This window comes from Phascolarctos cinereus, unplaced genomic scaffold, assembly GCF_003287225.1.
Source record: "Phascolarctos cinereus isolate Bilbo 61053 unplaced genomic scaffold, phaCin_HiC Scaffold_3;HRSCAF=262, whole genome shotgun sequence".
Lineage (NCBI taxonomy): Eukaryota > Metazoa > Chordata > Mammalia > Diprotodontia > Phascolarctidae > Phascolarctos > Phascolarctos cinereus.
In genome coordinates this window covers 237,149,844-237,176,946 of record NW_027555736.1, presented here as the reverse complement: position 1 = coordinate 237,176,946, position 27,103 = coordinate 237,149,844, and the positions used below count along the sequence as shown (strand labels likewise).

Here is a 27,103-nt window from a genome sequence, read left to right as displayed (position 1 = left end):
GGTAACACCAATTGTTTTTAATTGTATTTAATCTATGTTTCATTGATGTTTCTGTGTTTATTTGTATTTAATCTATGTTTTGTTGCTGTTTAATTTAACAAAAAAGTCAACATGTATATTGTTCTTTTTTTTATTCTATTTCACTTCATATAGCAAAAAACCTATTATTTTTACCTTTTGTAAGAACCTTGATAAAAACACCTTACACTTACACTTTTCTTCCAACAATCCTGTGAGTAGTGATGGTATTACAACCCCCATTTTACAGATTAAGAGATTGAGGTTCAGAGAAAACTTACCTGGGAACACACACGTAGTCAAGTCTTTTGATTCCAGTGCAAATGCTCTTTCCACTGACTACAACATACTTCTTCTTGCCATGAACCCTTAAAAAGCTTTTTAATCATACTTCAGATTCTCCTAGGCACTTATTTCCTTAGGACTTACATTGTGATAATGAGCATTGATGGGATAATCTTTCCTAATATAACTGTAACAGGAAAGGATTGAAGTGTAAGATATTTAGTGGATGCCACTTCTGCCTTTTCTCCTACCCCACATGGAAATCTTTTTTTAAAAGACAATATACCATTATTTTATAATAACTGGATAGTGATAAAACATTTGTATTACTTAACAGTGTTTTGTTTTGACTTCTTCCTTCTAGAGGGAGAGGAAGATGAGGATGAAGAAGTGGAGGAGGAGGAGGAAGAAGAAGAAGAGGAAGATAAAGACGAAGACTCCTTGGATGAAAGCATGGAGGGTGACACTGAGCTGCCTGGGTTTACTCTCCCTGGTATTACTTCCCAGGAACCCAGGTTAAACAGGGGAAACTTGGAACCATTGGAAGGAGTATCATATCAGGTTCCAGATGCTATTGAATGGGAACAGCAGAATCAAGGCCTTGGTAAGAGCAACTTTTTCTAAATCTTTTCTGTCTAAATGACATCTCTCCTTTTTATATTAATGACAAATGAAAATACAAATATTTTGATTTTGTGTTGTGAAACTGGATTGATCAATAAATCACTTAAGAAATCAAAACAATATTAATCAATAAATAACAGCCCATTTGGGGAAAGTTTAACCATTGCTTTACTTACTCTTTATGTTTTTGTGCTCTGAATTAATTTGACATTGATTTCCTTATCCTACCAATTGATCATTTATTATTTGAAATCCAGAGAAGATTCCATTCATCCTTTCTACACAAAAGAGTTTCAGGAGAAAGAAGCCTTCTGGAAGGGGAAAGGAAAATGACTTCTTAATTGAGCTGGTATCTACTGAAATTCACTGGTATTTGTTTCAAAGGGGGCTGGTGATGAACGATATTTGATGTATAGCATTGAGAAAGATTAGGGCTATAGAAAATTATTGCTCTAATGAGAAGATATTTAGCTCAAAAACTTTCTTTGGATCTTATTTGGTGAATCTCCTAAGCCATTTTGGTGTGAAATTTGAAAGTGAATTTGATGTTTTTGCCATAGAACATTGGTTAGTTCCTTTGCCTTGGTTGTAGGGAATTTTGTTAGTGAAACTCACTTTATATTGAGGTGGTTGATGATATTAGGGATGGTTGTTCCATATTACATGTCCGTGGATACATCCATGTTCAGGATACATAATTTCATTGGTGTGGGTATGATTTTGATTGGTTCAGATCACAAACTCTCCACTCCATAGTAGAGAACTAGTGTTCTTTACAAGTTTAACCCTGCCTGTGCTCCAGCCTGGGGTGGTTCTGCTGCTGGACAACCTTATAACCCACATGCTTCCCTCCTGCAGCCTATTTGGGGAGAGGAAAAGGCAGTATCACTGCCAAGGCTGGGCAGTCTCTCCTCCAGCTTCCAAGAAGGGTATCAGGCTAGACATATATATATAGATCTGCCATCCCTTAGACAGCTCTGGTCTAGGGGCAGGATATGTTCAGAATGAAAGACATTTTCCTGATTGCTATTAAGAAGGAGGATGGTCCTTGGCTTATAGCTTAGTCCCTTTCCAAACACTGATCAAACAAAACACCAAAACAAGGATCAAATAGTGAGCAAACTAATTTCTCCTAGAAAAAATTTCTACCTAGAAGAATGGCAAACAGAAATCAGGGAAGTTTGACATATCAGAATTACCAAAGAATGCAGATGATTAATGAGCCCTGCCCTTGAGCTGGCTGAGATAAGATCTCACCCAGAGAAAGGCCACTTTTGGCAACTGCTAGAATTGCAAGCCCTACAGATTGGGAAAGGGGGTAATCAGAAGGAAATACTCCTGAGGAGGGACAGGGTTAAAAGAAAGAATAGAGGGCAGGATAGGATTAAGGGAAACAGAGTTAGTTTTGCACAACATGTCTACTATGGAAGTGTTTTGCATAACTGCACGTGTATAACCTATATTGAGTTGTTTGCCTTTTCAATGAGGGTGGATGGGGAGGAAGGAAGAGAGAAAATTTGAAACCTAAAGTTTTAAAAACATATGTTTAAAAAAATGTTTTCACATGCTACTGGGAAATAAGAAATACAGGAGATGGGGTATAGAAGTCTATCCTGCCCTACAGGAAAATAGAAGGGGAAGGGGATAAGAGAAGTGGGGAGAGATAGAAGAGAGGACAGACTAGGGTAAGGGATATTCAGAATGCATGCCATCTTGGGGTGGTGGGAGGGGTGAGATGGGGTGAAAATTTGGAACTCAAAAACTTGTGGAAGTGAATGTTGAAAACTAAAAATAAATAAATTTATATTAAAAAAAAAGAATTGCAAGCCCTATAAGTTAAGGGGCATGATGGGACTGGTTTCCCTTATATGTCATGAGACTCTGAGGACACCAGTCCACCATTCAAAAGTTTACACCTCATCTCTCTTGCTGTCATTCAACTGTTTGCCTGGAGGTTCTTTCTCGAAATGTATACACAATCAGCGGAAGTAGGTCTAGTCTCCCCTCATGAAATATCATGGATCAGCATTCTCTCAGCCATTCAGAAGTCATACCTTTCTCTGCTTCTGCAGCACACAGTTCTCAGAGCTGTCCTTTGTTAAAAGTTCCCTAGGCTTGGGTAGAAGAAGAGTTATATAAGGTTTCCTGAAAAAAAAATCACCAACTTGTGCTCAATCTTCTCTGGATCAGCCTTTCCAACTTCAGCTCTCTTGTTCCTTGGATGTCAGACAAACGGTATAAATCTTGACAGCTTGGTAGGACCTGTGAGACCTCTGCTGATTTTGTTTTTAAGAATCCAGGGGGACCTCCAAACCCAAATGAAACAGAGCAGGAGCACTTTGGTACTGACTCTGGATATTTTCATCGGCTGTTTCCCATGCCTGGAACTTTGTCCTTCTTTATATCTGTCCCCTGCCTTCTCTGACCCCTTCAAGTTTCAGCTAAAGTCCCACCTTCTGCAAGAAGCTTTTCCTGGTCCTGCTTAATCTTAATGCCTTCCCTTTGAGATCAACTCTAATTTAGCTCATCTATATCGTGTACTTATGTGCATATTACCCTCCCATTAGAACGTGAGCTCGTTGAGTGAAGGAACTGCTTTTTTCTTTTTTGCTTTGCTTTGTGCTTAGCACAGTACCGGTTCATAATAGGTACCTAATAAATGCTTGTTGACTTGACTTGACTCATGGTCTCCTTTGTCAGTCTGGTGAAGTCTATGGATTCTTTCTCAGAATTATATTTTTAATTGCATAAAATACATAGCATTAAAAACCAATTGTATTAAAATATAGTAGTCAAAATATTAAGAAAAGATTCTTGGACATCAGGAACCTTTCATCTAAATAATACTCTGCTACTTGTGACTCCTTACTGTTTTAGACTGGTTCTTGTTGATATCTATTCTTTGGGACCCCATTTGGGGTTTTCTTGGTAAAGATACTGGAGTAGTTTGCCATTTCCTAATCCAGCTCATTTGACAAATGAGGAAAGTGAGGCAAACAGAATTAAGTGACTTGCCTAGGGTCACACAGCTAGTAAGTGTCTAAGGCCAGCTTTGAACTCAGGAAATCTTCTTGTCTCCAGGCTTGGCACCACCTAGCTGCCAATAGGTGTTAGCAGCATAGAAAATGCTAGACTTCCAAACATTATTCAGTGTGATGGAATGTCAGGGCATTTTGGTTTAAAACACGTTAGTCTCCAGACCAAAAATTCCTAAGAGACCTGTCACAGGGATTAACTACACAGGGGAAGGGAATAAACGTTTATATAGCACCTACTATATGCCAGGCACTGGGCTAAACCCTTTACAAATATCTCATTTGATCCTCACAACCACCCTAAAGTAGGGTCTATTATTATCCTGATTTAACAGCTGGGGAAATTGAGGAAAAGGTAGTTTAAGTGACTTGCCCAGGGCCACACAGCTAGTAAGTGTCTGAGGCTTGATTTGAACTCAGTTTTTCCTTACTCCAGGCCCAGCACTTTATCCATCGCATCCCTCTCCCTCAGCAGTGCTGTATGGAGGAATGAGCAAAGAGCTCTATAACGTACTTGATTAACGATCACGCAGCTTCAACCTGAAGACCTTCAGTGATGGTGAATTCACTACCTCTTAAGGAAGTCTATTACATTTTGTCATTTTGGGATAGCTCTAATTATGAGAAAGCTTTTCCTTATATTGAGTTGTTAACTGCTTCTCTGAATCTTCTACCCATTTTTTCTAGTTCTGTCCTCTGGGGACAGTCAGAACAAATCTGCTAGCTCTTATACAGGACAATCCTTTAAATATTTGTAGGGCGGCCTTGTCCCCATCCCTGACTCTTCTTGTCACTATCTATCCCTAGTTTGTTCAAGCCAATGAAATTATGCCATGATTTTAAGTGTCCACACCACCATGGTTACTCTCCTTTAGATTTTTTCCTGCTTGCTGATATCTTCTAGAATGTGATGCCCAGAAATGATTACAATACTCTGGATGTGGTTTGACCAGGAAAAAGTGCCATGGGATTATTACCTTCCTTGCTTTTGTCACTATATTTCTGCTAATGCCACCTAAGATCATGTTAGCTTTTTTGGCTTCTGTATCATGCCCCTGATTCTTATTAAGTTTGTAATCCAATAAAACCCAGATATTTTTCACATGAACTGATTTATAGCTACTCTCCCATCCTTCTTCTTGTAAATCATTTTGAATAGAGGAGCTTGGCTTGGAATTTAAAAGGGATAAATGTAATCTTCTTAGCTGTAGCCCAGTGTTCCAGTTAAGATCTTTTGTGACTCAATTCTTTCAATCCAGGGCTAGTTATCACTTCTAGCTTTGTGTCATCTGAAAATTTGAAAAGCATACTATGGTCTTTTTTTGATGAAAATGTTGAACAGAACCAGTTGAAATGCCCCCCAAGCTTCCATATAGTCTGTGCTGGTACCAGGAGGCAATATGTTCTAAGGAATGATTTCTGTAGGTCAATTTACCCATTTTATAGATGTATAAGGACATCATTCTATGTTAACGGAGGATTTTTTTTTTAACTAGGCAATGGAGTTTAGTGACTTGCCCAGGGTCACACAGCTAGTAAGTGTCAAGTGTCTGGGGGCGGATTTGAATTCAGGTCTTCCTGACTCCAGGGCCAGTGCTCTATCTGAAAAATCTTTAAAATGAAATTCAGAAAATTCAGATTTCTAAGACCCAAGACTTATTTTCCTGAATTCAAATCTGGTCTCAGACACTTATTAGCTGTGTGACCCTGGGCAAATCATTTAACTCTGTTTGCCTCAGTTTCTTCATCTTTGAAATGAACTGGAGAAGGCAATGGCAAACCACTCCAGGATCTTTGCCAAGAAAACCCCAAATGGGGTCATAGAGAGTCAGACTCGACTGAAATGACTGAACAACAAGAAGACTGAGAAGAGAATTTAAATGGAATATTTCTGACATGCCCAAGGCTGTTGTGATTTATACTTCCTACCTCTGAGTCCTTGTGCAGGGCTGAAATCTTTGGAATTATAGATTTTCCATCTGACTCTTTTTTTTTTTTTGCTAGGCAATGGGGTGGAATGACTTTCCCAGGGTCACACACCTAGTAAGTGTTATGTGTCTGAGGCTGAATTTGAACTCAGGTCCTTCTGACTCCAGGACCAGTACTCTATCCAATGAGCCACCTAGCTGCCTCACTATCTGATTCTTCTTGAGAGAGGACAGTAGCTATTTGTAACTGGGTTTAAGCCCAAAGTAATATAATCTCCCACTGCAGAAGATGAAATTGGTTTCTAGCAATCACAAATGTGATAGCCTTGTAGTTAGGCATTGGACCTCTCACCAGTTGGGAGGCAGACAGCTTATGTTGTCTTGTGCATTCCTTGTCAGCTAGCTCTTATTGCTCAGTTCTAACCTATGGCACTGGAGGGCACTGGAGAGATGCAAAGACAATCTAATTATTCAGCTTTTCCTTCTCTTTCTACTTAATCAGGGCCATCCTTAGGCAAAACCATTGAAGTAGGCAAAACATTTATTCTCAGTGACTTCCTATGTGTCTTTTCTCCTCCTACCATTTCATTTTTCTTTTTCTTTTAGCATCTCCTCTCCCACTCTTTTTATTTTTATTTTTTAAATTCCTGTAAGTTCAGAATAAAATAAATACAATTTTAAAAAAATGAAATGATTGACAAAATGATTTGAAGGATAGGAGCTCTGAATGTGTTTGGTGCCTTTTGACTTGATTTTGGCTTGACGGTTAATGACTCCCAAAAGATCTGCCACATAAGGGATGTTCATGGCGCAGTGCACAGAATACCAGCTCTGGAGTCATGGGACTTGGGTTCAAGTCTTGCTCTCTTGCTGCCTGTGTGACCTTAAGAAAGGTATTACATTTTTTCTGGGCCTTACTTCTTCAACTTTATAACAAGGGGGTTAAAATAGATGGCTTCTAAAGTTTCTTCCAGCTCTTAATCTATGATTCTATGACCATTGATCTCTGATTTTCAAGTAACCTTATCTATATCTTGTTTTGGCTTCTCTTTTTTTTTCCAGTATGACTAAAAGAGTTTTAGTGACAAGGTTTATTCAGGATGATGGGTGCTTGAAAAGATCTTGGAAACTTGGGAAGAGGAAGTTGAACTTCTTTATTGCTAAAGAGTGCCACAATTGTGTTGTTACCTTTCAAGATCCTCTTTCCTGCTCTTTCCTCTCCCTGCCTCACACTCTTTTTATAATTAGTGTTCTATTTGCTCCCTTTCTAAAAGGGAGATTGCTAAAGAAGTGGGCCTCTCTCTCTCCCTCCCTCCCTCCCTCCCTCCCTCTCTCTCTCTCTCTCTCTCTCTCTCTCTCTCTCTCTCTCTCTCCCTGTCTCTCTGTCTCTCTCTCTGTCTCTCTCTCTCTGTTTGTCTGTCTGTCTCTCTCTCTCGTGAGGCCAGGTATAAATGTGGAGTTGGAGTAAAAACATAGCAGAAATTCATGAGTTTCATTTCTTTTAAGGCCTCTATGCTGTAACCATCAAAGCTCCAGAGCATCTAAGAGGGCTCTAAGCTGAGAAATTGTGGCCTGGGTCTGTCTCAGAAGACTGGAAAGCTTTTCTTTGCTTACTTTTTCTCTCCTATAAAATGAGGATAGCTGAAAAAAAAGCCTGCCTCACAAGTTGTTTCTAGAAAAAGAGATGACACGTATAAATAACTTTCCAAAACATGGTACTGAATGGCAGCAGTGGTATCAATGAACATGGGACAAGTAAACCCCACTGATAATATTGAAGGGAAGCATCATGGTAGAGTGGAAACAGCACCAGGTCTGATGTCAGGAGGTTGGAGTTCATAGGATCATAGATTTATTATTGGATGTAACTTTTAGAAATTGTTGAGTTCAATCCCTTCATTTTACAGAGGAGGAAACTTAGGCCCAAAGAGGTTAGATGATTTTTCTAGGATCACATGTTTTGTTGTTGTTGTTCAGTCATGTCCAACTCTTCATGACACCGTAAGTGGTTTTCCTGGCAAAGATATTGGAGTCATTTGCCATTTCCTTCTCCAGCTCATTTTACAGATAAGGAAACTGAGGCAAACAGGGTTAAGTGACTTGCCCAGTGTCACACAACTGGTAAGTGTCTGAGGCCAGATTTGAACTCAGGTCTTCCTGATTCTAGGCCCAGCGCTCTATCCACTGTGTCTTGTCTAAGTCAAGATTTGACACCAGGTCCAGTGTTTCATCCACTCTATTACAGTGATTCGAACAGCACCTCTGATACTTACAACCTATATGACTTTGGGCAAGTTACTTAACTCCCCTATGTCTCAGTTTTATCATCAGTAAAACAAGGAATTTGGACTAGATGTCCTCTGTCCCATCTCTAGGTCTGTGATCCAAAGGGACTTTTTTCCAAGATGTGTGATGAGGAATGAGATTCTTGAAAAAAAATCTAGAAAATCTTGAAGAAATGAAATCTAGGCATTTTGTTTGTGTGTGATGACATTTTAACCTTTATTCTAACACAGGGTAGAGGATGTTGTGGATGTTCTGTCTCTCATTGTGAAGGAACCCTATTGGATTGCATACAGCTTGTATTAGTGATTGAGCAGGCTGTTCTTCCTTATTAATAACAGTAGGTGTCACTGCAGCCAACTAAAATCCTCTGACCAAAAGGATTCTGTTCTAAAGAACCCTAGAGCCTCCCTTTGATTCCCACGCTTCTGCCTCACAAGTCTCTTTTAAAAATAATAATTGAATTAATTAATAGTTTTTTTGAGAAAATATTTGTGATTCTTCAAGTGATTTGTCCAAATAGCTATGTCGATGGGCTGTGAAAATGCCAGGCATAAAATGAGGACCAAACTTAGATAACCAAGATTATGAAAGTGATAGATTTAAATGCCTTTAGATTCTTATAATGGTGTGATTTATATCTCTTGTCATCAATACTATTTTAAATGGGGACAACATGCAACTTCCCTCACTCCTAATATATATTCAAAGCATTTCAAATTACTAAAAAGTAACCACATAGTTTGTGGTTATTATTGAATCTTCTTTGAAAGTTTGAAAATTTTTAATTGATTTCCTCTTTCAGAAACTTCCACACATACTTGTAGACATATGAAAGAGCAAAGTGAATGTCACTACAATAAGATTAAAAGGCATGTGCCTCTTTTTTTTTTTTTGTTGAGGCAATGGGGTTTAAGTGACTTTCCCAGGGTCACTCAGCTGGTAAGTATCAAGTATCTGAGGTCATATTTGAACTCCTGTCCTCCTGACTCCAGGGTCAGAGCTCTATCCATTGTGCCACCTAGCTGCCCCTTTGGTGTGTGCCTTCTTTTTCCTGTCCTGGCCCTCCACCACTGAGGTTTTTGAATTAAATAAAAAATTTCAGGTGCTTTCGGAGAATTAGAAAGTCAGACTTAAACTTAGCTCATCCACAGTAATAGAAATTGGCTGGCAAGAAAATGCTGTTGCTTTAACTTGTTTTCAGAAACAATTATCAGACAGCACAGAATATACAATATGTATAAGGAATACGAATGAATTCTCTTCAACATTTGCTGTCTCCCAAATGGCTCATGAATCATGTTTTAAAACCCAAAATTAAATTAAGAGACCAGAATGTTGATTTTGAGAAGAATAAGTGTTTTTTAAGGAAGTTGTGATTTAGATCTAGAAATTTGCATTTCAAAGGCAGCAGACAATTTTCATGAAGAACTAACACGTATACATGTTTAAGAATCACAGAATTTATTTCTTTTTATATAACCATTTGATTTATAGTCACATTAAAATAGCATGTGTATTCATGCCTAATGTGAGCATTCAATGTCTCTAAAACAAATGATCAAATGATTACTATTGAGAATAATGGAAAATAAGATGGAAAAGATCTTATGCTTTTTCTCAATATCATCTGAAATTTCCTTTTCCAGCTTCCCCACTTTTTCCTAAAGAAGTATTAATTAATTCAATTTTTATGTTCTGTTCTGTTTTTTCATAAATTTGGAATTGGAAGTGGTGCAATGTCATGGAAAGAATCCTGGGCTAGAGCTACGTAGTGATGTACAAAACCACTTGGGAAGTCATTTAATGATTCAGTGCCTTACCCTCCCAAAACACACACCATTAAAAAAATAAAATGAAAATAAAAAATAAAATAAAAAAAATAAATTTGATGACATGAAACCCTAGATCCTGGCTTTCCACTGTTTTGTGAGGAATTATTTTTCATTTCCTAGAAGGTTTGAGATCAGTGAATGCTGAAAGTAAAGTGTTGTTTTACTCTCCTATATGCCAGAAATTTCTTAAAATTGTGGAGATAGGTGGCATCTGGCCCAGAGATCTAGCAAGATTTTAAGATCCAGTAATAATAATAATAATGATAGTAGCATTTATATAATGGTTTAAGGTTTATAAAGCATTTTCCAAGTTTTACCTCATTTTCTTCACTTCAGATAGGTGTTATTATCATTCTCATTTTTTGATTCCCATTTTAAAGATGGAAAGCTGAGGTTAAGTGACTTGCCTAATGTCTGAGATCACATTCAAACTCAGGCCTTCCTGACTCCAGGGCCAATGCTCCATCCACTGCACCATCTAATTGCCCTTACATGATCTTTAAGGTCCCTTATAGTTCAAAAGTTCAAAGCAAGTAAACAGAAGAGCTGGGAAAAGAGCACACTAGCAACTTTGTGGTTTCTGATCTGGAAACCAGGTTAGTGTGCTTTATGCATTTTGTTCTGGTCTTCTCATTTGTTCGCTTGAAACTCACTAGGGTGTTTCTGACATTTTATACACACACACACACACATATATTTATGTGTGTGTATATATATATATATATATATATATATATATATATTATATATACAAGTAAAGTATGTGTCATGTGGACAACATTAATATCAAGGAAATGCCTTAGTACCAAATAATGAATGAGGCAAAAATGATATCAAAGATTATGACAAATGTTACAAGATTATATCTAGGTGGACAAAATACTATTTCAAGGCTGTAGCCTTTCCTTGGTATAGATAATTTTTCTCATGATTATTAAGTGTTGCTATCATGAGATTTCTCTCAATGCCCACAACATCACTGATTTATGCTTAACCTTGTTCACCCAAGAGTGATATGATTGTGGACCTTTTTCAGTGGCTAATTGGAGGAGATGAGTACCACCTGTAACAGTGACTTGTGATGTTGCTTTAGTTTGTTGGAACAATGCATTCATTTCAGAGGATTTCAGCCATCAGATGTGGTGAAGCCATTTATGCTGCTACATGTTGGCATCAAAATGAATGACTGTTATTTAGAGCTGAGTGGCATCTTGTATGAAGTTAAATCTGCAGGTGAGACACTTGACATTTTAAAAGAAACTTATGGGGAGAAAAGAATGTCAAGAGCACAAGCTTTTAACTGGTATGAACAATTTAGAAGAGGCAGGGAAGAAGCTATGATGATGTATAAGGCAGTTACCTAATCATTCTTGTGATCAACAAAAATATTGGAAATTTAGTTCAAATAGATAAAAAGATATGAGAGTGTTGACTAAATATATACTTAGATTTGTTTTGGAAAAAATGACAACCCTTGAATATGAGAAAAATTTACATGAAGAGTATACCATCCATTTCCAGAGATAAAATAGCAAGAAAACGATAATACTTTCAAGGGGAGATGAGCAAAATGATAGGTTTTTGAGGAAAAAAGTAACTGGCAACTAAACATGTAATTTCTAGTATAGAATTAAAGAAAAGTGTCAAGGTCTTCCATGGAAAACTCTACTACCTCAAGATCCAAGAAAACCTAGGTTTGAACATCACAAGTGAAACCATTTGCTTTGTTTATTTATTTTATATCAGTGGCATTGTTTGTGCAGAATTAGAGACCAGACAAAGAGTTAGGAGACCCTTGTTTTAGTTCTGACTCTGATTTTGAATTTCTGTCTAACCTTAGAAAAATTTCTTCACCTCTCAGGGCATCAGTCTCAACATATGTAGAATAGACTAGATCAGAGATAATAAACATGCAGCCCACAATGCAGCCACAACACTCCTGAGTGCAGCCTGAACTAGATTGAGATCTACTTGGGATCTGGAGAGCAATTTGGAACTATGCCCAAATGGCTATAAAACCATGCATACCTTTTGATCCAGCAATATCACTACTAGGTCTGTATCCCAGAGAGATCATAAAAAGGGAAAAAGACCTATTTGTACAAGGATTTTTATAGCAGCTCTTTTTGTGGTGACAAAGAATTGGAAATCGAGATGATGCCCATCAGTTGGGAATGGCTAAACAAGTTATGGAATATGATTGTGATAGAATATTATTGTACTATAAGAAATGATAAGCAGGGTGATTTCAGAAAAATTTGGAAAGACTTACCCAGACTGATGCAAAGTGAAGTGAGCAGAACCAGGAGAATGTTGTACATAGTAACAACAATATTGTATGATGAAGAATTGTGAATGACTTAGCTATTCTTAGCAATACAGTGATCCAAGACAATCCCAAAGGACTTGTGTTGAAGCAAGCTATCTGCCTTTAGAGAAAGAAATGATACTGTCTGAATCAAGACTGAAGCATGCTATTTTCCCTTCCTTCCTTCCTTCCTTCCTTCCTTCCTTCCTTCCTTCCTTCCTTCCTTCCTTCCTTCCTTCCTTCCTTCTTCTTTCTCTCCTTCCTTCCTTCCTTCCTTCTCTCCTTCCTTCCTTCCTTCCTTCCTTCCTTCCTTCCTTCCTTCCTTCCTTCCTTCCTTCCTTCCTTCCTTCCTTCCTTCCTTCCTTCCTTTCTCCTTTTCTCTCTGTCTCTCTCTTTCTTTCTTGTCTTCTTGTACAAAATGACTAATATGGAAATGTTTTACATGACTGCATATGTATAACCTATATTGGATTCCTTACTGTCTGCGGTGGGGAAAGGGAGGAGGGATAAAATTTGGAACACCAAGCTTAAAAAATGTTTAAAATTGTTTTAATATATAACTGGGGAAAAATAAAATATTATTATAATAATTGAAAAGGAGGAAGCATGTAATTGGGAAGTATTTAACAAGATAAATAAAAATACAACAGAATATAGATGATATTAACATATAGTTTTCTAAGTCAATATGTGTGGTGCTGTAGCCCTCATTTTTATTTGAGTTTGCTACAACTGGACGAGATACTAACAATAGCTAACATGTATATAGTGCTTGCTATATGGCAGGCACTGTGCTAAGCACTTTATAATTGTTATCTAATTTGACACTTGCAACAACCTGGGGAGGTAGGTGTTATTATTACCCCCATTTTACAGATGGAGAAACTGAGGCAAGCAAAGTTTTTTTTTTTTAAATTGATTTGCCCAGGGTCACACAGGTTGGATTTTTAAAATTTTTTCCCAATTACATGTAAAAACAATTTTATATTGATTTTTTAAAATTGTGAGTTCCAAATCCTTTCTCCCTTTCCCTCCCCTTCCCTCTCATTGAGAAGGCAAATAATCTGATGTAGGTTATACCTGTGTAGTCATGCTAAACATATTTCCATATTAGTTATGTTGTGAAAAAAAAAACACAGACCAAAAAGAAAACCCAAGAAAAATAAAGAAAGTTTAAAAAAAAGCATACTTTGACCTGCATTCAGTCTCTGGTGGATAGTATTTTTCAGCATAAATCCTTTAGAATTGTCTTAGATTTCTGAGAATATCTAAGTCATTCACAGTTGGTCATCATGCAATATTTCCAGTTCTTTGCCACCACAAAAAGAGCTTCTGTAAATATGTTTGTACATATATGTCCTTTTTCTTTTCCTTTGATCTTTTTGGTGTTGCAGAGTCAACAGTTTTATAGCCCTTTGGGCATAGTTCCAAATTGCTTTCCAGAATGGTTGGATCAGTTCACAATGCTGCCAATAGTGCATTAGTGTCCCAATTTTCCTACATCCCTTTCAACATTTGTCATTTTCCTTTTCAGTCATATTAGCCAATCTGATAGGTGCAAAGTGATACCTCAGAATTATTTTAATTTGTGTTCAATAAGTTGTATTCAATAGTGATTTAGAACATTTTTTCATATGACTATAGATAATTTTGTTTTCTTTCTTTGGAAACTAGCTATTCATATCCTTTGACCATTTATCTATTGGGGAATGACTTGTATTCTTATAAATTTGACTCACTTCTCTATATATTTGAGAAATGAGACCTTTATCAGAGAAACTGACTTTAAATCCTCTAGTATTCTTTCCTTCTAATCTTGCTGCATGGGTTTTGTTTGTGCGAAAACTTTTAAACATGATGTCATCAAAATTATCCATTTTACATTTTGTAATGCTCTCTATCTCTTGTTTGGTCATAAATTATTCCCTTCTCCATAAGTCTGACAGGTGAACTATTCCATGCTTCTCTAATTTGTTTAAGGTATCACCCTGTTATGTCTAAATCATGTAATCCACTCTGCTATCCACTTTTGTTTTATGGGTAAGTTCATCCTATTCACATTCAAAGTTATGATTACTAACTGTGTATTTCCTTCCATCCTATTTTCCCCACCTTCCCTGTTTATCCTTCTCTCTCTGTCCTTTCATCCTGTCTCTCCTCAAGTGTGTTTTGTTTCCGACCCCCACTTCCCTCAATTTACCCTCTCTTCTATCGGCACTCCCTCTTCTATTATCACCTCTCCTCCTACTTCCTTGTATAGTAAGATAGATTTCTATACTCACCTAAGTGTGTATGTGTGTTATTCCCTCTTTAAGTCAATTCTAATGAGAATAAGGTTCAAGCATTGCCTGCCATCCCCATCTTTCCCTCCACTGCAAAAACTCTTTGCCTCTTTTATATGAAATAATTTACCCCATTCTACCTCTCCTTTCTCCCTTCTCCCAGTGCATCCCTCTTTCTCACACCTCAATTTTTTTTTGGATATCATCCTATCATAGTCAATTCCCATCCATGCCCTCTGTCTATGTAAAGCCCTTTTAACTGCCCTAATAGTGATAAAGTTCTTAAGAGTTAACAAGTATCATTTTCCCATGTAAGAATGTAAGTAGTTTAACCTTATTGAATCCCTTATGATTTTTCTTTCCTGTTTATCTTTTTATACTTCTCTTGAGTCTTGTATTTGAAAGTCTAATTTTCTGTGCAGCTCTGGTCTTTTTATCAGGAATGTTTGAAAGTTCTCTATTTCATTAGATATCCATTTCCCCCCCTGAAGGATTATACTCAGTTTTGCTGAGTAGGTGATGCTTGGTTGTAATCGTAGCTCCTTTGCCCTCTGGAATATCATATTCTTAGCCCTCCAATCCTTTAGTGTAGAAGCTGCTAAATCTTGTGTGATTCTGACTGTGGCTCCTTGATATTTGAATTGTTTCTGTGTGCTAGCAATATTTTATTTTTGATCTGGGATCTCTGAAATTTGAATCTAATATTCTTGGGAGTTTTCATTTTAGGATCTCTTTCAGGAAGTGATAAGTGGATTCTTTCAATTTTTATTTTACTCTCTGGTTCTAGGATATCAGGGCAGTTTTACTTGATAATTTCTTGAAAGATGATGTCTAAGCTCTTTTTTCTGATCATGTCTTTCAGATATTCCAACATTTTTTACATTAGCTTTCCTCGATCTAATTCCTAGGTCAGTTGTTTTTCTGACAAGATATTTCACATTTTCTTCTGTTTTTCATTCTTTAGTTTAATTATTTATTAGTTACATTGAAATTAAATAAATTGAAATTAAATATTTAAATTAAATTAAAATTAAATAATAAATATTGTTATTTAAATTTGTTATAATTTTATTAAATTTATTAAATATCTCTCATGGAGTCACTAGCTTCCACTTGCCCAATTCTAATTTTAAGGAATTCTTTTCTTTGGTGAGCTTTTATACTTCCTTTTCCATTTGGCCAATTCTACTTTTTAAGGGGTTCTTTTCTTGAATGAATTTTTGTGCATATTTTTTTCATTTGGCCAATTCTGCTTTTTAAGGTGTTATTTTTTCAATATTTTTTTGCCTCCTTTACTAAACTTTTTTCATGATTTTCTTGCATCACTTGAATTTATTTTCCTATTTTTCTCTACCTCTCTGATTTTTAAAATCCCTTTTGACTTCTTCCAGGAATTCTTTTTTTTTTTTATTAGTAGGGGAAATGGGGTGGGGCTTGAGACCAATTTATGTTTTCCTTTGAGGCTTTGCACGAAGCTGTTTGGACATCATTGTTTTCTTCTGAGTTTGTTCTGATCTTTCCTATCAATATAGCAACTTTCCACGGTCGTATTCTTTTTTATGGTTTGCTAATTTCCACAGCCTATTTCATGATTTTTAACTTTATGTTAAAATTGGGTGCTAGTTGCTCCAGGGGTGGAGTTGGCACTATCCCACGCTTCAGGTTTTTGTGTTGCTGTTTTCAGAGCTAATTCTGGGGGGGTTGTAAGTTTTTCAGTTCTTATAATGCAGTATAATCTAAAGAGAGGTGTGGTCACTGCTCTTCTGGCTTATGCTCTAGTCTGTGAGTGACCACAAGCATGCTTTTCTGCTCTGGAGCTGTGACAATGGCCTCCACTCCTGCTGGTGCTCCTCCTTGCCCTGGGACTGTGACCCAGAACTGCATATAGACAATGCAACAGAGTTTTGCTCCCCAGTGCCAGCAAAGGGTCCCCTGTAATCCACTTCTCACCAGTTTTCTGACCCCCTTACTGTCTGTGGACTGAGGGCTGTGGAAGCCTCTGCCACCCTTTTAATCTCCTCCAAGGCCTGCTGCTGCCTTATTGCAAGGTTGGATTTTAACTCTTTTCTTCCTGACTCTAGGCCCCATTCTCTATCTCCTGTGACACCTAGCTAGAAGATGATCCTTTCTAATTCTGACATTTGCTTTGTCTATGATGCAAATTGACCCCACGTGCCCAAGTACTCAGCCAGTTTTGCTATGTAGAAATTCTGGAGTTTTGAAGAGAATCTGCCTAATGCAAAATGTGTGAATTCTGTCTCAGTGGCTAGTTCCTTAACTGTGACAATGTGTAGTTCAGAGTGAGCATTCTTTGAAATGGTTTTTTACCCCTTTTTGATCACCCACCACATTTCACAAATTTGTCTCCAAATGAATCCTAGAATTATAAAATTCATAGTTGGAAGGGACTTCAGAGGTCTTCTGGTCTAATTACTACGGGTCAGAACCTTTCTCTACAACATCACTAACAAATGAGCATTCAGCCTTGTTTGAGGGCCTTCAGAAATAAGGAATTCATCACATTCCAAAGCATCTCGTTTCCACTTTTGATGGTTTTCTTCATATTTGATTGTTATCTTTATATTTAGCCAAAATCTGCCTCAGTACGCTTTCTATCCATAAGTCCTAGTTCTGACCTCTGGAGCTAGGTAAAACAAATCGAATCCTTCTTCAAATATGACATTTCCAATGTGTATAGATCCATCTTCAAAAATAACCTTTCAAGTACATAGAGCTATTTATTTGAATCTATTATGTTCTCCTCCAAATTTCTTTTCTGCAGGCCAAGCATTACCATTTAATTAATCTTTGGTGAGATTTTAAGTTCCCACGCTATCATCAAATATGGTACCCATAGCTGACTGCAATACCCTACATGTGCAGTTGTCTAACTAGGGCAGAGTATGACAGGATTATAATCTCTCTTGTTTCGGACGCTATGTTCGTGTTAATACATCCTAAGGGTTCAATTGGCTGCCATTTCACATTATTAATTCACATTGAGTTTGCAATCTACTAAAACCTTCTGCACGTGAAATCTCTTCTAACCGTGTTTTACTTACCCATGGTGGCGTGGTGGAAAATGTGCTGGACTTGGTCTAAGGAGACCTAAGTTTGAATCTTGGATCTAACACTTGCTAGTGAAGCTCTCCTTTGTGGTTACGGAATTAAAGCTTAATATAGGCTTCCCATGAAATCTAGGGCAGTTGGTCTCATAGATTTCCTTTTGCCCTTCTCCCTACTTTGTGGCAAACACTAGCTCAGAATGCAATAAAAATCAGCTTATCTTTATCTTGAGACAAAACCCATTATAAAAGTACAGAGAGCAAATACACAAGGTTAAAGCTGGAAACTCCCAAGGGGAAGCGATACCATTTTGCCAAGCATCAGTGAGGCAGAGGATGGCGAGGAGGAGCAGAGCAGATAAATTTAACAGATTCCCATAGCTATAAGGGAACAGTGAGGGAAATAGGATAATTCTGTCCAGAAAAATTACTCCTCATATGCATTTATGAACCAGGCAAGAGTTTAACTATTTATGATTATATTCAATTAGGGGTAATAGCCCTTTACTTGCAGTTGGCTTACTGTTCCCAAACTCAATATTCCATCTCCAGTTTCCATGTATTTGACCAGTATGTCCTCTTTGCTTAGAATACACTTCACCTCTGTCTCTTAGACTCCCTGGCTATTTTCCAGACCCAACTCATATGCCAACTCCTATAGTAGAGGTTTATATCTTAACTATTTTGGGTCACAGGCCCCTTTGGCAGCGTGGTGACACCTATGGATCCCTTCTCAGAATAATGTTTTCAAATACATAGGATTACAAATGAAACCAATTAAAATGAAATACAATTATAGCAGCTGTCTTTGTAGTTGCAAAGAACTAGAGATTGCGGGGATACCTGTCAAATGTCGTGGTACACGATTGTGATGGAATACTACTGTGTTAGAAGGAATGATGAACTTGATGATTGTAGAAAAACATGGATAGATTTGCACAAAATAATGAAGAGCAAAATAAACAGAACCAAGAGAACGTTGTATACAGTAACAGCAATATTGTTTTAAGAACACCTTTGAGTGAGTAAGCCATTCAATTATAAATACCCAAATTAACTACAAAAGACCCATAAAGATGCTATATGCCTCCAGAGAAAAAAAAACCTGATAAATAGAAATAGGTATAGGATTATTTTATGTATATATGCATATATGTATATATATTCATGTCTAATGGTAGCCACCTCTAGGGCTGGGGGGGCAACGAGGGAAGAAAAAAAAGAAATGTGCATGATAACTTTATTATATATTTAAAAGGAATAGGAAGTTATACATAACAGATGTGCAGTTTCTTGCACAATCATTTTTTATTATACTATATTATAGAAATGCTTGTTTTATTCCATAAATTAAAAATAGAATAAACAAATTTTAAAAAAAGAAATAGTTATCAAAATTCATTTAAAAATAGTTCACAGATCCCAGGTTAAGAAATCCTGTACTATAGAAAACTTTTTCTTATCTCCCTAATTAGTTAGTTCTCTGCCTCCTCAAATAATTATGTATGTGCTTATCTGTTAATTTATAGGGGAGCAAACATGATGAAGCAGATAGAGTTAACGTTTTTTTTTTTGTCTAGGCGATGGGGTTAAGTGACTTGCCCAGGGTGACACAGCTAGTAAGTGTTATGTGTCTGAGGCCAGATTTGAACTCAGGTTGTCCTGAATCCAGGGCCGGTGCTCTATCCACTGCACCACCTAGCTGCCCCTTAGAGTTGACTTTGAAGTTAGGAAGATACGGGTTCAAATCCTACCTCTGACATGTACTGGCCTAAAATGTCGCTTAACATCTCAGTGCTTCAGGTAGCACTCTAGGACAAGTTATAGGTCATGATTTGCATTAGTTGAAGGCGTTTCCTCACCTGAGGGTTCCTTATACCTATGAAATCATAGATGTAGTTCCTTTTTTTGTCCCTCAATACATAAACTCCTTGATTTCAGGGATTTTCTTTCATTTTTCTTTGTATCCTCAGCCACTTGCATCGTGTTTCGCTCAAAGTTGGTATTTAATAAATGCTTGGTGGGTTGTATTCTCGCATGGAGTTTGGGGTCGGGGAGCACATTGCCTCACCATCAGTAGTGGGTCAGAGTGAAATACTTTGATATCGATTTATCTGAGGTGTTACGGGGGAACTTGCTTAAACCTGTAACACCCGTATCTTCCAGCTGTTAACCTGAGAAACAAAAAAAGCAGTGCTAAAACACAACTGCTTGACATGCTAAAACCCACAGCAAGTAATTAGAACTAAATGAGCATCAAGGCCAAGACTGCAGAAGGCGTTGAGGTAGTAGGGAGAGCAGAAAAGCAAGCTGATTGTCATGTAATTGGTGCTGAGGATGAGGAGTAAACCGTGAGATACTCTAATTTTATTGCTGCAGCGACACTGTCCACTGGAGCAGGTCACAACCCATCTATATGCCTTTTCATCTAGTGTGATTAGATATATCTTTCCTTAAATCCTCCACAGAAGTTCCACCCAAAGCACTGGAGGCTTCCTCTGAATCTGATGTAATAGCTGTTGATTCCCCATGTCCATCTGTTCTCTGCTATTCTTGCTTCTTGACTGGTTGGCTCGTTACTTTCCTGGTCATGTATTTTCTTGATGTCTATAAGAATATTTGCAAAATATAAAACTATTATATTGTTACACAGCTCTCCTTCCGTTATATGGTTGTTCACTTGAAGTGTTTGTAGTAAATGACTTTTGAGAGGCTGATGTGCTATTATCAGGAAGTAAGGGTATAGTGTTGGGCAGAAGATGTCCTTGTGGTCTTCGCCTTGAATAGAATGTACGGTTTAGGAAATCCAGGAACCAAGGAGGAATAGTGGCGGAGAATACCAGTAGATGGTGCTAATTGGTTGAGTCAAGGCCCAGCTGGTCCAAAAGTGAATTGGAGTCAGAAGGCTAGAATGCAAAAGAGAATTGGGCCCAAACCTTTAGATGCTTCCAGATCGTTTGCATATACTAAACTGTAAACTTTGAAGGCAGGAAGCATGTTTTATCTAAACTTGGTATTTTCCTCAGTTCCCAGAATAATGCTCTGTCCATAGTAGCTGCTTAATATATTTTTGTTTCTCATTGATCATATTTTGATTTCTCATTGCCATTTAGCATGGAGCTAAGCTATTAGTTTCATGATCAGTTTGGGGGTAAACTCAGAGAATGCAAACTAATTTTAAAAGTAGCCTACCTCCACAGTATAATTTCCTCCAATTCTAAATCCTATTATCCTGTGACCACAGGGGAACTTCTAAGACCTCGATTTTTCCTCTCTTAAAGATGTTGTCGAGGTGTTTCAGTTGTGTCTGACTCTTCATGACCCCATTTGGGACTTCCTTGGCAAAGATATTGGAGTGACTTGCCATTTTCTTCCCCAGCTCATTTTACAGATGAGGAACTGAGGCAAACAAGGTTGAGTGACTTGCCCAAGGTCACACAGCTAGGAAGGGTCTGAGGCTGGATTTGAACTCAGATCTTCCTGACTCCAGCCTCAGTGTTCTATCCACCGAACCACCTAACTGCTCTCTTATAGTAACTTGGGCTTTATCAGACTAAGGTTGTCTAAACGTGACCCTTTATCATTTAGAAGATTAGGAAGTTTCTTAAGCTCAGTGGTTCTTAACCTTTCTGTTGTCATGGGAGTCTGGTTAAATCTTTGTATCCCATCTCAGAAAAATGGTTTTAAATGCAACAAATGAAATACATAGAATTGAAGGAAATCACTACTATGGAAGTAGAAATTGAGTCCTTATTCTTGGCCTCTGGTCCGAAATACATTTCCCGTGTTTCTTCTAGAGCAACCCTAGATCTTCAGTGAGTTCTTAAAAACTTGGAAGTAACAAATGTCACCCTTGTACCTTAGGAAAAGCCACACCTGGTAATTACGGCTTAAGAATGATAGAAGTAAATATCATAGCTACCTTTTGTATGGCACTTCAAAGTTTGCTGAGTCACACACACATACATATATCTCTGACATTCTCTCTATACTCATATATACATATATACTCTCACACACATATATATTTGTACACATATGTATATATATGCATATGTGTATGCATGTGTTTGTATGTGCTTACACACACATATGTATATATATTTGTACACATATGTATATATATGCATATGTGTATGCATGTGTTTGTATGTGCTTACACACACACACACACACACACACACACACACACACTTTCTCATTTGATCCCTAGGTTAAGTGACTTGCCCAGAGTCAAACAACTTGCAAAAGAGGTATTTGAACTGAAGTATTCTTGACTCTAAGTTCAGGACTTTTCTCTACTGTATCACCAAGTATAGTACATGTAGTCCCTGAGGACTTTGAAAATATTATGGTGTCTCTACACACCCTAGAGATTTCTACTCCTCACCCAAAAACAATGACCAGAACATCTAGAAATAGCAGCAACAACAAACCAATATTAACAACGTGATTACTTCTGAAGAACAGTCGCATTTTTCTTTTAGGTGAATGTTCTGTTGCACTTAGAAAGGTTCCCTGGCTGTATGGCTTTTCCATATTCCTTAGTTCAGTGGCCTTATGGGACTTAGCCCTCAGCTGTCTAACTCTTCATTGTTAACACCATTTGGGCTTAGAACTACCTATTTCTTTGGTTCATGGTTGTCAAAATGAGTTTTTTTTGTTTTTTGTTTTTTGCTTTTTGGTGGGGCAATTGGGGTTAAGTGACTTGCCCAGGGTCACATAGCTAGTAAGTGTCATGTGTCTGAGACTGGATTATGAACTCAAGTCCTCTTGACTCCAAGGCCAGAGCTCTCTCCACTGCACCACCTAGCTGCCCCTCAAAATGGGGTTTTTGAGGACTACTGAGTTATCAAGTAAGAGGTACAAGTCAAAGCAGAATTGTTATAACTTGCAGAGGCATGATGATAGAATTATATTTGAAGTAGGACCAGATTTTCTATTCCATGTTCCATGTAGGTTTAAAAAAACGGATTGAATACTCAGGGTATAGAATCAAGGCCTAAGTTCTGCTGCTGATACAGAGAAAACTAGAATAAAACTGATGCGTCCATTACTGAGTTTAAGACAGTCTAGAGATGAATTATGCGATCTTTTCTATGCAGGCAACAAAGTGAAAGAGTAAATAAAATATAAAGTAAGGCAAGTTGAACCCAGTATGAAAATGTAATGGAAATAAATAAAATGCATCAATAGCCTGCCATTTGATTAAAGTTCACTATAATATTGTAGACTAAAAAGACATTAAAATTATTATAATTTTTTCAGATTATAATTATGTTTCTGAGTCTTGTGTTATTTTCTGTATGTTGACAGCATGTCTTAAAACTATAGACATCATCCTGACAAATCTTATTGTTTAGCATTTCAATGCTTGAAATCTGGAATGATAATAAATAGAAGGCTGTACTAATACAAGCCCATCTGGCTGTTTAAAAATGTTAGAGAGCCTACATATACTGCAGCATCTCCTCGGTTTCATATTTTGTTCCAAGTTGGAAGATGCTACTTTAAAGGAAAGAATTAAAGATGCAAAATTTTTTTCCCTATGGATTAATGGCTATTGGGTCTCAGCCAATCAATTAATCAATTAATAAGCATTTATTACCTAATATGTGCTAAGCACTGTGGTGGGAACTAGGCGTATAAAGACAAAATGCTCTCAAAGTGCTTACATTCTATGGGAGGAGAGAGTATGTACACTTAAAAGGATGCACAAAATGAGTATAGACAAAATAAATACGATCCAAATTTTTGGATGGAGGCAGAGGCAGGCATAACCGAAGGGACCAGGAAAAGTCTTATGTAGGATATTGTGCTTGATTTGAGCTTGAAGGGGAAAGGGCAGCTAGGTGGTGCAATAGATAGAGCACTGGGCCTGAAGTTAGGAAGACTCATCTTCCTGAGCTCAAATCTGGCCTCAGACACTTACTAGCTATGTGACCCTGAGCAAGTCACTTAACCCTGTTTGCCTCAGTTTCCTAATCTGTAAAATAGCTGGAGAGGGAAATGGCAAACCACTCCAGTATCTTTGCCAAGAAAACCCCAAATGGGGTCATGAAGAGTTGGGCATGGCTGAAACAACTGAATAACAAGAGGGAGAGGTGAAGGAGCACATTCCAAGAGCAGGGGACAGACAGACAGCCTGTGCTAAGACATGGGAAATGGAATCCAGGTGATCCTTAATTCTCCACAGAATGCTGGGAGCAGCTAGGTGGCTCAGTGGATGGAGCACCAGTCCTAGAGTCAGGAGGTTCAAATCCAGCCTCAGATACATAACTCTCACTAGCTGCGTGATTCTGGGCAAGTCACTTAACACCAATTGCCTCACTAAAAAAAAAAAATCAGAATGCTGGCAGCATTATTGCTACAGAGAATTTTCAGTGATTCTCCCTCTCTCTCTTTCTCTGTCTGATTCTCTCTCTCTCTCTCTCTCTCTCTCTCTCTCTCTCTCTTCTCTCTCTCTCTCTCTCTCTCTCTCTTTCTCTCTCTCTCTCTTTCTGTCTCTTTCTCTCTCTCACACACACCCATACCCACACTCACCCACCCACACACACACACACAGATTTATCTATCTGTTGGTCTATACACGAATTGGTATTTATGGGGCAATTTTGAAAGAATTAGTGATCCAGACATTAATTAAGTCACTTTTCAATATTCCATTTGGAAATGGATTCTCAGGAAGAAAAGAAAAGAAAAGATGCATTTTGAACTTCCTTTCTCTCATTCAGGGAATACAAACTCGCTGTTAAAGTCTTGCTGCTAACTGATTCCAAAATTATAGCTCAGTCCCTGATTAGATTTAGCATCATATTACCATGGCCCTTGTAAAGTCTTGCATCTTATTAACAATATATTTACTGCCTGGTGTCTGAAAAAATGCCTCCAAAGTGGTTTAGTCTCTAGCGGGCCTGCTGAATGTACAGCTCAGATTTATCTATACCTTGGGAAACATGAAACAGTCAAAAGGACATTTATTTACATTTCAGATGACTTTTTCCTGCTACTCAAGTCTATCAAACTTGACCTTAGCTAATACAACTCACTTTTAATGAATTCCACAGCCTCCTTCATAAGCCTACATACCCTTTTATACCTGGAATTTAATGATCCTGACATGAAGTATTAATTAGTCCTGGGGAACTTGCCTGTAAGGCCAGACATCTTGCTGCTAGTGCTCAGGATTCCTGACTTGGTGTAGATTGGGGTTAGATGCCTTATGGAGAGAGGAATGGGCAGGCTCACGATCTTTTCTGATTCTTTGGCCACAGTTAGAAGCAGCTGTAATTCCTGGCTAGGGAAACTCTCATTTTACAGTTGGCCTTGAGCAAAGCAGCGGTCTCACAAAATGGAGCAGGAGGCTTTGAGGATAACCTTTCTTCATCTCATCCCCTGCTTCTTTGAGCTAGTCTTCAGGGGAAGCTGACTGAGGCCATACTTCACTTCAGTCTCTGCTCCCTGGGCACCTCCTCATACCCTCACCAGTGGCCTTGCCACTTGGACCAGAATCTGTACCTTGGAGGTTTTAACCCTTTAATCCCCCACTTCCTGGCCATCTCCTTGACAGCCTTGTCAGCGAACCTCGCCAGCAGGTATGAATCCTCCCCATACCCTCAGCTATTACCAAATCCACTCTGGAACAGCATATCTGTTCCTAGAAAGGGTGTGCCAATTAATTCCTCTAAGGCTTCATTTTGGGGGCAGCTAAGTGGTGTAGTGGATAGAGTCTGCTGGGACTGGACTCAGACCTGAGTTTTAATCTGGCCTCAGAAACTAGCTGTGTGACCTTGGGCAAGTCACTTAACCTTGTTTGCCTCATTTTCCTCATCTGTAAAATGAGCTGGAGAAGGAAATGGCAAACCACTCCGGTGTCTTTACCAAGAAAATCCCAAATGGGGTCAGGAAGAGTTGGACATGAGTGAAATGATTAAACAGCAATACCCACAATGCCTGGCACATAGTAGGCAATTAGAAAATGTCATTCATTCATTCATTCATTCATTCATTCATTCATTCATTATCTCTAGAATGCTACCTCTCCCTTGATTCCCATGATCACTTTTTTCATTGTTTAGTTTGTTGGCAAGATTGTAATGGCAAAAGGTAGGGAGATTATATACCTGGGAGAAGTATATAAAAGTTCTAATATGCATACATGTTAATATGATAAGCACTAGAGTCCAGGAGGGGGGAGCCTGTGGCCTTGAGGCCACATGTGACCTTCTCGGTCCTTGGGTGCAGCCTTTTGACTGAGTCCAAGTTTTACAGAACAAATCCTTTTCTTAAGGGAATTTGTCCTGTGAAGTTTGGATTCAGTCAAAGGCCACATCTGGCCTCAAGGCCGCAGGTTACCCACCCCTGCACTAGGCTTTAACACTGATGAGGGCAGAGGCAGAACTGTGTTCATTGTTTGCATCACTCCTCAGGGCCTTGGACATAGTAGGCACTAATACATATTTGTTAAATGAAAGACCTTGCCTGGGCTGACAATGTATAAGATGAAAAATGAAGTTTTCTTTGGCTATCCTAAAATGCATTGGTCTCATCTTCTTTTATTCTACAGCATTTATTGTTTATGCCAGTGACTGACTTAGAAGTCTCTCACACACATGTGTGTATGCATGTATGAATATATGCATATATAGGTACATATGTATATTGCACATGTATATATAAAATAACCATAGGAAGCACTGAAGGATATAGGAGCTCCATTTGCATCTCCTAGCCTCTTCCTCCCCACTCCCACATTCCCTACTTTACCTTTTTGCCTGGAACCATCTCCCACCTCTTTCCAGTCTCCATTTCAAAAGGAGAGGAGAAAAAGCCAATCCCTTCTCTCCAGTTGCTCCCTTATACTTCTGTGGATACTTTAAATTCCAACAGTTTCAGTCTTCTTCTCAATGCATCTGTTCCCACCTTTCTGGACAATCTCTATCTTAAAGAGGACCTCACTAAATGTACCCATCAATCAGAGAGATCCTGATTCAAATTATCAAAGGTACTAGGGGGCCGGTACATCTTGGATTCTTAAGTCTTTCAAAATTGTTTGTTGCTATAATATTATATAAACTGTTCTCCTGATTCTGCTCACTTTGCTCAGCATCCTTGGTTCATGCACCTTTTCCCAGCTTTCTGTGACGTCATCCCTTTTATCACTTGGACCCTGCTACAATTTCATTTCAATTCTTAGTTACTTGTTGTTGCTTTTCTGTCTTCTGGAAGTATCTTGTTAAAATCTCAGTTTGTTGATGCTTTTTCATCCATGTTGTTTCCCTCAGGCAGCTTTGCCTTTTTTCTCCTCATCAGAGTCTTTTCTTACTTGACTCTTCAGAATTTCATTCATGAGCACTTTCTACCCATAGGAAGCAGATTTCTCTTTCAAAATATTAGGCAATTAAATGCTACTTATTCTTTCTCTGAACCCTTTGGCATAT

General features: G+C 38.0%; 1 protein-coding gene across 2 annotated transcripts in view; it reads left to right on the top strand.

Annotated features, from left to right (window-relative positions):
• Window positions 1–27,103, top strand: part of ARMH4 (armadillo like helical domain containing 4) — a 123,049-nt gene that overhangs the window by 46,375 nt on the left and 49,571 nt on the right. For both annotated transcript variants that reach the window (XM_020986461.2, XM_020986460.2), the window contains exon 5: window positions 668–907. In XM_020986461.2, coding sequence (XP_020842120.1) covers window positions 668–907 — 240 coding nt within the window. The remainder of the gene's footprint in view (window positions 1–667; window positions 908–27,103) is intronic.